At 40.1% G+C, this 12,463-nt stretch overlaps 1 protein-coding gene across 2 annotated transcripts in view; it reads right to left on the reverse strand.

The window, feature by feature from the left end:
* Positions 1–12,463, reverse strand: part of urb1 (URB1 ribosome biogenesis homolog) — a 65,369-nt gene that overhangs the window by 6,663 nt on the left and 46,243 nt on the right. For both annotated transcript variants that reach the window (XM_031795490.1, XM_031795489.1), the window contains exons 32-35: positions 11,647–11,865; positions 8,353–8,496; positions 3,413–3,522; positions 2,116–2,337 (exon numbers count right to left, since the gene is read on the reverse strand). In XM_031795490.1, coding sequence (XP_031651350.1) covers positions 2,116–2,337; positions 3,413–3,522; positions 8,353–8,496; positions 11,647–11,865 — 695 coding nt within the window. The remainder of the gene's footprint in view (positions 1–2,115; positions 2,338–3,412; positions 3,523–8,352; positions 8,497–11,646; positions 11,866–12,463) is intronic.

A 12,463-nucleotide genomic window follows, 5' to 3' on the forward strand; every position in this document is an offset into this window, starting at 1 on the left:
TATGCCTGATCACCGACGACGAGACAGCCTATAGGGAGGAGGTCAGAGACTTGACAGTGTTGTGCCAGCACAATAACCTCTCCCTTATCGTCAGCAAGACAGAAGAGCTGATTGTGGACTGCAGGAAACGCAAGGCCACGAAAACCCCCATTCACATCGACAGGACTGTATTGGAGCGGGTCAAGAGCTCCTCAGTGTCGACATCACTAAGAAGCTATCATGATCAACACACACCAACAGTCGTGAAGAGGGCTAGACAACACCTCTTTTCCCTTCAGGAGGCTGAATCTGGTTGAATCTGTATTTGAAATTCACTGCTCGATTGGAGGGGCCTTGCAGATAATTGTATGTGTGGGGCGATGAGGTAGACATAAAAAACAATCATGTTAAACACTTATTACACACAGTGAGACCATGAAACTTATTGTGACTTGATAAGCACATTTACAATCCTGAAAGTATTTAGGCTTGCCATAACAAAAAGGATTAAATACTAATTGACTAAAGACATTTCAGCTCTTCATTTTTAACTAATTAGTTAAAAAAATATATATATATCCACTTTTGACATTATGGGGTATTGTGTGTAGGCCAGTAACCAGTGGCCTGTCTCAATTTAGTCCATTTTAAATCCAGGCTGTAACACAACACCATGGGGTAGAAGTCAAAGGGTGTGAATCATTTCTGAAGGATCAAATTATATCCAGAGTTTTTCTGGCCATGTGACTTGAGACCAGAATTTTTCTTGGTCAGGTCAAGTGGTACTACCCCTGGACCCATTTATACCATTCATAGAGGTGTTACCATTATCTCACAACCAGGGTGGTGGGAAATGAACTTGTTGGTCCACCAGCCACGTGGCAGGAAAATACATTTAAAAAAAATCTAATCTACCAGCCGCTCAAATGTTTTACCAGCAAAATATTTTTCCCGACATTTATACAGCAAAAATCACAAATAACAGATGAGCATGCTTAGTAATGTTTCTAAAACAAGGAATGTATTACTATTAAGAAGTAATGTGGTATATCGCTCAATTCTATTTCCTTTTAAGTGACCCAAATCTTTCAACGAATGTATGTTCAAATAAATAATTTAGATACAATAGTAAAAAGTAAACAGATAAACAGAGTCATACGGATTATTTGTTATTTGTTATTATTTGTTATTATTATTATTTGTTATTATTTGTTATTATTTGTTATTATTTGTTATTATTTGTTATTATTTGTTATTATTATTATTTGTTATTATTTGTTATTATTTGTTATTATTTGATATTATTTGTTATTATTATTATTTGTTATTATTTGTTATTATTTGTTATTATTTGTTATTATTTGTTATTATTTGTTATTATTTGTTATTATTTGTTATTATTTGTTATTATTATTATTTGTTCAGGGCTCTGACGCATAATTGTGTTACAAGGAGTGCATCCATTGATATAATGTAGGAGCACAATGGAATTATTTGAGTGTTTTAAGGATAAGAAATAACTCAAAGTTGATGAATGAAAAGTTTTTGAACTGTTCCGTGCTCAATCAAACACAATTTACCCCAAAATAATTTAGTCATGAGGTGAGACAAAAATGGTCTGCTGCCCCTTTAAGGTGCGGGCCATTACCGTGGTAAAAATGTTCTGCTGTCCCTTTAAGGGGCGGGCCATTACCGTGGTAAAAATGTTCTGCTGCCCCATTAAGGTGCGGGCCATTACCGTGGTAAAGACACTCAGAGATCATCTCCATGTCTGCGCTACCAGTAGACAGTTGCAGCAAACGTATATTGAAAAACAACTAGGTATGTGAACAAAACGATATAACTAGCCAAGAAACAACAAGACAAAAAGTCACACTTTGGTAGCCTTTCAGGTCAAGTCAACTTACTTCTACATTTGGGCTTTTCGATTGGGGATAAAAATTTTTTTAAAGTGTTCCCAAATGCTGTGTGGCCAACGTGACAGGTGAAATAGACATCCTTACCCGGCAATGCCAAAATATACCCCCATTTGGCAGGTGGCGGGTGTTGACTTTCCACACTACTCACAACGGTGTCTTTTAACTACATTTTGCTTTACTAAGCAGACCATCATAATGTAGTTAAGGGGTCCTCTACCTCAGATGTCTGATGATGGTGGTGGCCACACACAGGAACTGGCTGATGAGGGGTAGAGGGAGAACCTTTGGAGTGCTGTGTCCCTGGGGTTTGTCCTCCTTGGCCGTGGAGGATGAGGAAGAGGAGGCTCCTTCACCACGGGTCTCCTTCTGGCCCAGGTTGGTGAACCACAGCACATGGAGCAGCTCCACCACAGCACTCAGCAGACCCTGGTCTACATGTCTGGAGGAGAGAAGAGGGGTTTGATTCTACAGCAGTCCTGGTACTATTTTAACTCCGTTTGATTCTTCTCTAATGACGCCCCCCCCCCCCCCCCAGAGCACACTGCCCACCCCCCCCCCCTTCAGAGCACACTGACCCCCCCCCCAGGAGCACACTGACCCCCACCCCAGAGCACACTGACCACCTCCCCCCCCAGAGCTCACTGACCCCCCCCAGAGCACACCGACCACCACCCCCCCCAGAGTACACTGACCCCCCCCCAGAGCACACTGACCACCCCCCCCCAGAGCACACTGACCACCCCCCCCAGAGCACACTGACCACCCCCCCCCAGAGCACACTGACCACCCCCCCCCAGAGCACACTGACCACCCCCCCCAGAGCACACTGACCACCCCCCCCCAGAGCACACCGACCACCCCCCCCCAGAGCACACCGACCCCCCCTCCCCCCAGAGCACACCGACCACCCCCCCCCCAGAGCACACCGACCACCACCCCCCCCCAGAGCACACCGACCACCCCCCCCCCCCCCCCCAAGAGTACACTGACCCCCCCCAGAGCACACTGACCCCCCCCCAGAGCACACTGACCCCCCCCAGAGCACACTGACCCCCCCCAGAGCACACTGACCCCCCCCCAGAGCACACTGACCCCCCCCTCAGAGCACACTGACCCCCCCCTCAGAGCACACTGACCCCCCCCTCAGAGCACACTGACCCCCCCCCAGAGCTCACTGACCCCCCCCAGAGCTCACTGACCCCCCCAGAGCACACCGACCACCCCCCCCCCCAGAGCACACCGACCCCCCCCCCCCCCCAGAGCACACCGACCCCCCCCCCCCCCCAGAGCACACCGACCCCCCCCCCCCCTCCCCCAAGAGTACACTGACCCCCCCCCCCCCCCCCCCCCCCCCCCAGAGCACACTGACCACCACCCCCCCGGAGCTCAGGTCACTGTGCTTCCTGGTGAAGGCAACTTTTTGTTATTGTTGTTTAAAATAAATACATTCAGAACCAGAATGTCTGGCTCGATGATTTAAATAGTACAGACCAAATCCAGACAGTATATCTCACCTCCTCTCCAGCAGCTGCAGAATCCAGGTGAGGAGCCCGTGACCCTTGGTCAGGTTGTAGGCTGCTTTGGTCACACGACCAGCCTGGTGCAGGACTCTCACTATCAGAGTCTGGTAGAGAACGTCAAACACAGGAGGAGAGGCAACGGTCATGAACATCAACATATGACAACATTGTACTTTATTGAAACACTGTGTATTTAAACAAGGGGGTAAATCAGTATATGTCCAAAACATAAATATATGTTACCTAATATATATGTCCAAAACATATATGTCCAACACATGTTGGACATATATGTACCCATTGATTCAGAAGACGCTAACTTGTAAATGCCTCGTGAGTTTAGTTCAACTGTCCTACCAATCAGAACCCACAGGTTTTTAGGTTTTAAGCCAAATTTCTTTAGCCTCCTGAGGTTGAGACGGCGCTGTTGAAGAAGACTCGAGTCTGTAGTCACTGCCAAAGGTGCTTCAACAAAGTACTGAGTAAAGGGTCTGAATACCTAAGTAAATGTGATATTTCAGGTATTTATTTTTAATACGTTTTACAAAAATTTCTAAAGTCCTGTTTTCGCTTTGTCATTATGGGGTATTGTGATGTCATTATGGGGTATTGTGATGTCATTATGGGGTATTGTGTGTAGAATGATGAGGGGGGAAAAAACGATTAAATCCATTTTAGAATAAGGCTGTAACGTAACAGAATGTGGATAAAGTCAAGAGATGTGAATACTTTCTCTATGTCTCGTGAGTTTAGTTCAACTGTCCTACCAATCAGAACCCACAATATCAGCTTGTTTTACTCCGATGTGTGTAAACAAAGTAAATGTAAACATAGTCTCATAACATGGTTGAAACTATCATTTTTATATCAGGGATGGTCATTCCTTTGCATCCAAAGCTCTGTCTATGAATTTGAGAGTGGTCACATTTCTCCAGCCCTATCTATCCCTCTTAGCTTTTTACCCAAACAGGCAGGTTTTTACCAAAACAGGGGCGGGGAGTTAGCTTTGTTATTGTTTCTGCTGCTAATTTTGCATTCCAACCAAGGTACATGAACAGAGATGCAAACTGAAAATGACCCCCCCCCCCCCCCCCACCCCCAAAAAAACAATTCTATACTTAGTGGGAAATGGTTTATTCTTAAGAGAAAGACAAAGCAGCAATTGTCTTTGCTGTCCCCAGTCCACCTGGCCATGCTGCTGCTCCAGTTTCAACTTCCACCTGACTGTGCTGCTGCTCCAGTTTCAACTGTTCTGCCTTATTATTATTCGACCATTGCTGGTCATTTATGAACATTTGAACATCTTGGCCATGTTCTGTTATAATCTCCACCCGGCACAGCCAGAAGAGGACTGGCCACCCCACATAGCTTGTTCCTCTCTAGGTTTCTTCCTAGGTATTGGCCTTTCTAGGGAGTTTTTCCTAGCCACCGTGCTTCTACACCTGCATTGCTTGCTGTTTGGGGTTTTAGGCTGGGTTTCTGTACAGCACTTTGAGATATCAGCTGATGTACGAAGGGCTATATAAATAAATTTGATTTGATTTGAGGTAGTGCTAGTCCTTTTTGTTTTACCTGTGTGTGTGTGTGTGCGTGCTTGTGTGTGTGTGTGTGTGTGTGTGTGTGCCAGCGTTTCCGTTAGCTGGTAATAGCCCGGCTTTTGGCCGTAAAAATGTTTTAAAAGCTGATAGATAAAATTGGCACCGGCTAATCGCCTGGGTGAAGAAAACAAGAAATACTATCGAGTAATAATGCTTTTAATTCATTACATTTGACTTGTCATGCTTACCAGTCTATGGGTTAATTTGCATAACCTAGAGGAATTCAATTGGCACGTGTATATTTGTAATATATATAATGTATCACACACTCACAGAATACAGATAGAGCCTTACCATAAAGACATATACCATTGAAACCAGTAGTCTATTGTTTTCTAAAGACATATACCATTGAAACCAGTAGTCTATTGTTTTATAAAGACATATACCATTGAAACCAGTAGTCTATTGTTTTATAGACATATACCATTGAAACCAGTAGTCTATTGTTTTATAAAGACATATACCATTGAAACCAGTAGTCTATTGTTTTATAAAAGACATATACCATTGAAACCAGTAGTCTATTGTTTTATAAAGACATATACCATTGAAACCAGTAGTCTATTGTTTTATAAAGACATATACCATTGAAACCAGTAGTCTATTGTTTTATAAAGACATATACCATTGAAACCAGTAGTCTATTGTTTTATAAAGACATATACCATTGAAACCAGTAGTCTATTGTTTTATAAAGACATATACCATTGAAACCAGTAGTCTATTGTTTTATAAAAGACATATACCATTGAAACCAGTAGTCTATTGTTTTATAAAGACATATACCATTGAAACCAGTAGTCTATTGTTTTATAAAAGACATATACCATTGAAACCAGTAGTCTATTGTTTTATAAAAGACATACCATTGAAACCAGTAGTCTATTGTTTTCTAAAGACATATACCATTGAAACCAGTAGTCTATTGTTTTCTAAAGACATATACCATTGAAACCAGTAGTCTATTGTTTTATAAAGACACATACCATTGAAACCAGTAGTCTATTGTTTTATAAAGACATATACCATTGAAACCAGTAGTCTATTGTTTTCTAAAGACATATACCATTGAAACCAGTAGTCTATTGTTTTATAGACATATACCATTGAAACCAGTAGTCTATTGTTTTATAAAGACATATACCATTGAAACCAGTAGTCTATTGTTTTATAAAAGACATATACCATTGAAACCAGTAGTCTATTGTTTTATAAAGACATATACCATTGAAACCAGTAGTCTATTTCTCTCATGCTCTACTGGTTTTTAACTTTCTTTCATCGTCTGGTATCCGACTTGATTTGTACACATTGCTGTGCTAATAATGGTAAGAAATAGTTCATTAGCATTTTAAGCTAAATGTTCTGAGCACCTTTGGCCAGCTGTGAGTCTTTCTGGGTAAATCTCTAAGAGCTTTCCACACCTGGATTGTGGGACATATGCGCATTATTCTTTAAAAAAATTCTTCAAGCTCTGTCAAATTGGTTTTGGCCATAGATTTTCAAGTAGATTTAAGTCAAAACTGTAACTCGGCTACTCAGGAACATTCACTGCCTTCTTGGTAAGCAACTCCAGTGTAGATGTGGCCTTGTGTTAAAGGTTATTGTCCTTCTGAAAGGTGAATTCATCTCCCAGTGTCTGGTGGAAAAGCAGACTGAACCAGGTTTTCCCTCTAGGATGTTGCCTGTCCTTAGATCCATTCGGTTTATTTTTTATCCTGAAAAACTCACCAGTCCTTAACGATTACAAGCATACCCATAACATGATGCAGCCACCACTATGCATGTAAACATGGAGAGTGGTACTCGGTAATGTATTGGATTTTCCCCCAACATAACATTTGTATTCAGGAACAAAATCTAAATTGCTCTGCCACATGTTTTGCAGTATTACTTTAATTCCTTGTTGGTATATATTTATTCTGTACAGGCTTCCTTCTTTTCATTCTGTCATTTAGGTTAGTATTGTGGAGTAACTACAATGTTGTTGATCAATCCTCAGTCTTCTCCTATCACAGTCATCAAACTCCGTAACTGTTTTAAAGTCGACATTTGCCCATGAAAATGGCTGGTGATTTTGCTGTTTCTCATTGGTCTATCATACAGACAACATGATAATGTCTCTCCTTCTCATTGGTCTATCATACAGACAACATGATAATGTCTCTCCTTCTCATTGGTCTATCATACAGACAACATGATAATGTCTCTCCTTCTCATTGGTCTATCATACAGACAACATGATAATGTCTCTCCTTCTCATTGGTCTATCATACAGACATGCTGGTGATTTTGCTGTTTGTTACTGGTCTATCATACAGACAACATGATAATGTCTCTCCTTCTCATTGGTCTATCATACAGACAACATGATAATGTCTCTCCTTCTCATTGGTCTATTATACAGACATGCTGGTGATTTTGCTGTTTGTTACTGGTCTATCATACAGACAACATGATAATGTCTCTCCTTCTCATTGGTCTATTATACAGACATGCTGGTGATTTTGCTGTTTGTTACTGGTCTATCATACAGACAACATGATAATGTCTCTCCTTCTCATTGGTCTATCATACAGACAACATGATAATGTCTCTCCTTCTCATTGGTCTATTATACAGACATGCTGGTGATTTTGCTGTTTGTTAATGGTCTTGTTGGCTGAGGAAAAGTACACGTGGATATTTATGGTCACATATTCAAAGTGCAAAGTAAGGAAACACGTTGTTGCGTCCTCGACTTACATGTTCTGTGTAAGATGAATTACCACAATGTAAAAAGGTGATTTCTGTCATTCTGAGCCCCTAATCAGGTTACACACCCAATGCATGCTGGGAAAAACATCAGGTACATTTATAAAAAATGTCCGGTAAATTAAAATGCTGCTGGTCAACTGTGTCTGGCGCCTCATTTTCATAATGGAAAACCCTGGCGAGCGAGTGTGTGTGGTTGTGTTGGTACCGGAGTGTGTTGGTCACAGAGTGGGCTGCAGCCTGGTGCGTGTGTGTGCGTGTGCGTGTGTGTGTGTGTGTGTGTGTGTGGTTGGTTGTGTGTGTGTGGTTGTGTGTGTGTGTGTGTGTGTGTGTGTGTGGTTGTGTTGGTACCTGAGTGTGTTGGTCACAGAGTGGGCTGCAGCCTGGCGCGTGTGTGTGCGTGTGCGTGTGCGTGTGTGGTTGGTTGTGTGTGTGTGTGTGTGTGTGTGTGGTTGGTTGTGTGTGTGTGGTTGTGTGTGTGTGTGTGTGTGTGGTTGTGTTGGTACCTGAGTGTGTTGGTCACAGAGTGGGCTGCAGCCTGGCGCGTGTGTGTGTGTGTGTGTGTGTGTGTGGTGGTACCTGAGTGTGTTGGTCACAGAGTGGGCTGCAACAGAATCCTAGCAGTGTCTGAAAGATCCCCTGTTGGTCCAGCAGATCATAACACTGTCTGTCTTTCAGGCCCTCCTCAAGGACAGACAGAATCCACTCCCTCTCCATTTTGTGCTGAGAGGAGAGACAACATCATATCACGGGACGAGTCACCTCCATACTGATAACATCCACTGGGCTAAACACACAGCATCCAAGTTTAATAATGGGACAAACACCAATCCATTTCCTTTAGACCCGGATGTCTGTCTACTGGGAAACTTTACTAACACCAATCTTAGGCAAAGCCGTACTATAAAGCTAACGGAAATATTGCTAGCGATGGCCAAGAAATGTATTGCCTTGAAATGGAAATTGGATTCCTCCCTGCCAGTTGCAATGTGGCTATCGGAAGTTAATAGTTGTATCCCTTTGGAGAAAATCACTTACTGCTTGAGGAATAAGTTAAAGACATTTTACAGAATTTGGCAATGTTTTGACTATATGGAGAATCTCCCCCCACATCTCATTGATTGAATCTCTATATAATCCTCACATAATGTTTCACACGTAATGTATAATATGTAGACTTACGGCAGGTGATCCAATGTCTCGTTATTATTTTTTTCTTATTGTATGTTTGTATATATAATTATTATTATTTTTGTTGTTACGCTCGTCTGTTACTGTCACTTTGTCCTACCGTTGTCTAATATCTTTTTACTTTTGTTTTGAATGTTCTAAATTGGAAAATGCAAAAATAAAATATTTTAAACAAAAATGTTTTTAAAAAACCAATCCAAATTGATTGAGTAGTTTCTCAGACAACTATTTCATTTATCAGAGTAAAACCTATTAGAATACTGTCAGTTACATATGACAACCTATTAGAATACTGTCAGTTACATAGGACAACCTATTAGAATACTGTCAGTTACATAGGACAACCTATTAGAATACTGTCAGTTACATAGGACTAAAGGACAACCTTTTAGAATACTGTCAGTTACATAGGACTAAAGGACAACCTATTAGAATACTGTCAGTTACATAGGACTAAAGGACAACCTTTTAGAATACTGTCAGTTACAAAGGACAACCTATTAGAATACTGTCAGTTACATAGGACTAAAGGACAACCTTTTAGAATACTGTCAGTTACATAGGACAACCTATTAGAATACTGTCAGTTACATAGGACAACCTATTAGAATACTGTCAGTTACAAAGGACAACCTATTAGAATACTGTCAGTTACAAAGGACAACCTATTAGAATACTGTCAGTTACAAAGGACAACCTATTAGAATACTGTCAGTTACATAGGACAACCTATTAGAATACTGTCAGTTACATAGGACAACCTATTAGAATATTGTCAGTTACATAGGACAACCTATTAGAATACTGTCAGTTACATAGGACAACCTATTAGAATATTGTCAGTTACATAGGACAACCTATTAGAATACTGTCAGTTACAAAGGACAACCTATTAGAATACTGTCAGTTACATAGGACTAAAGTAATACCTCGAGTAAGACTAATACTATACTACTGCAATACTGACACTATACTACTGTAATACTGACACTATACTGCTGTAATACTGACACTATACTACTGTAATACTGACACTATACTACTGTAATACTATACTACTGTAATACTGCCACTATACTACTGTAATACTATACTACTGTAATACTGACACTATACTACTGTAATACTATACTACTGTAATACTGACACTATACTACTGTAATACTGACACGATACTACTGTAATACTATACCACTGTAATACTGACACTATACTACTGTAATACCATGCTACTGTAATACTGACACTATACTACTGTAATACTGACACCATACTACTGTAACACTATACTAATGTAACACTATACTACTGTGATATTATAATACTGTACTATTGTACTACTGTAATACTATACTACTGTAATACTGTACTACTGCAATTCTATACTACTGTAATACTGACACTATACTACTGTAACACTATACTACTGTACTACTGTAATTCTATACTACTGTAATACTGTAATTCTATACTACTGTAATTCTATACTACTTTAATACTATACTACTGTAATACTGACACTATACTACTGTAATACTGACACTATACTACTGTAATACTGACACGATACTACTGTAATACTATACCACTGTAATACTGACACTATACTACTGTAATAGCATGCTACTGTAATACTGACACTATACTACTGTAATACTGACACCATACTACTGTAACACTATACTAATGTAACACTATACTACTGTAATATTATAATACTGTACTATTGTACTACTGTAATACTATACTACTGTAATACTGTACTACTGCAATTCTATACTACTGTAATACTGACACTATACTACTGTAACACTATACTACTGTACTACTGTAATTCTATACTACTGTAATACTGTAATTCTATACTACTGTAATTCTATACTACTTTAATACTATACTACTGTAATACTATACTACTGTAATACTATACTACTGTAATACTATACTACTGTAATTCTATACTGCTGTAATACTGTACTACTATACTACTGTAATACTTTACTACTGTAATACTGTAATACTATACTACTATACTACTGTAATTCTATATTACTGTAATACTGTACTACTGTAATACTGTACTACTATACTACTGTAATACTATATTACTGTATTACTATACTACTATATTACTGTAATTCTATACTACTGTAATACTATATTACTATACTACTGTAAAGCTATACTACTGTAATACTGACACTATACTACTATAATACTATACTACTGTAATACAGTAATACTATACTAGTGTAATACTATACTACTGTAATACTGACACTATACTACTGTAATGCTATACTACTGTAATACTGTAATACTATACTACAGTAATACTATACTAGTGTAATACTGACACTATACTACTGTAATACAGTAATACTATACTACTGTAATACTGACACTATACTACTGTAATGCTATACTACTGTAATACAGTAATACTATACTAGTGTAATACTATACTAGTGTAATACTATACTACTGTAATACTGACACTATACTACTGTAATACTGACACTATACTACTGTAATACTGACACTATACTACTATAATACTATACTACTGTAATACAGTAATACTATACTAGTGTAATACTATACTACTGTAATACTGACACTATACTACTGTAATTCTATACTACTGTAATACAGTAATACTATACTACTGTAATTCTTTACCTCCATGTCACAGCTGTAGAACAGTTTGAAGAACTCTGGAACCCTTCTGAAGTCCAGACACTGATGGGAGAGCAGGAACCGGTTCACCACCACGTACATGTGCTCCTCTGGTTTCAGCATCTGCCGGGCCACCTTAGTGATGTACGTGGTCAGTATGAAGGGCATCCTGAGGTTCTGCTGTCGGATCCCATTCTTTACCATGTCCAGCAGGTACAGCAGCTGGGGGGGGGGGGGGGGACACAGAGAGAGAGAGAGACCTGGTTAATATGCAACATTACCACTCATGTACAAGGCCATGTCTGCGTGTCTGAAATGACTGTCTTTTCCCTATATACACCAAGTGTACAAAACATTAGGAACACCTGCTCCTTCCATGACACAGACTGACCAGGTGAATCCAGGTGAAAACTATGATCCCCTTATTGATGTCACCTGTTAAATCCACTTCAAATCAGTGTAGATGAAGTGGAGGAGACGGGGTTACGGAAGGACTTTTAAGCCTTGAGACAATTGAGACATGGATTGTGTATGTGTGCCATTCAGAGGGTGAACGGACAAGACAAAATATTTCAGTTCCGTTGAACGGGGTATGGTAGTAGGTGCCAGGTGCACCGGTTTGTGTCAAGAACTGCAACGCTGCTGGTTTTTTTCACGCGCAACAGTTTCCCGTGTTGTATCAAGAATGGTCCACCATCTGAAGGACATCCAGTCAACTAGACAACTGTGGGAAGCAGCGGAGTCAACATGGACCAGCATCCCTGTGGAACACTTTAGACACCTTGTAGAGTCAACATGGGCCAGCATCCCTGTGGAACGC

Source organism: Oncorhynchus kisutch, linkage group LG18 (genome assembly GCF_002021735.2).
Source record: "Oncorhynchus kisutch isolate 150728-3 linkage group LG18, Okis_V2, whole genome shotgun sequence".
NCBI classification, from domain to species: domain Eukaryota; kingdom Metazoa; phylum Chordata; class Actinopteri; order Salmoniformes; family Salmonidae; genus Oncorhynchus; species Oncorhynchus kisutch.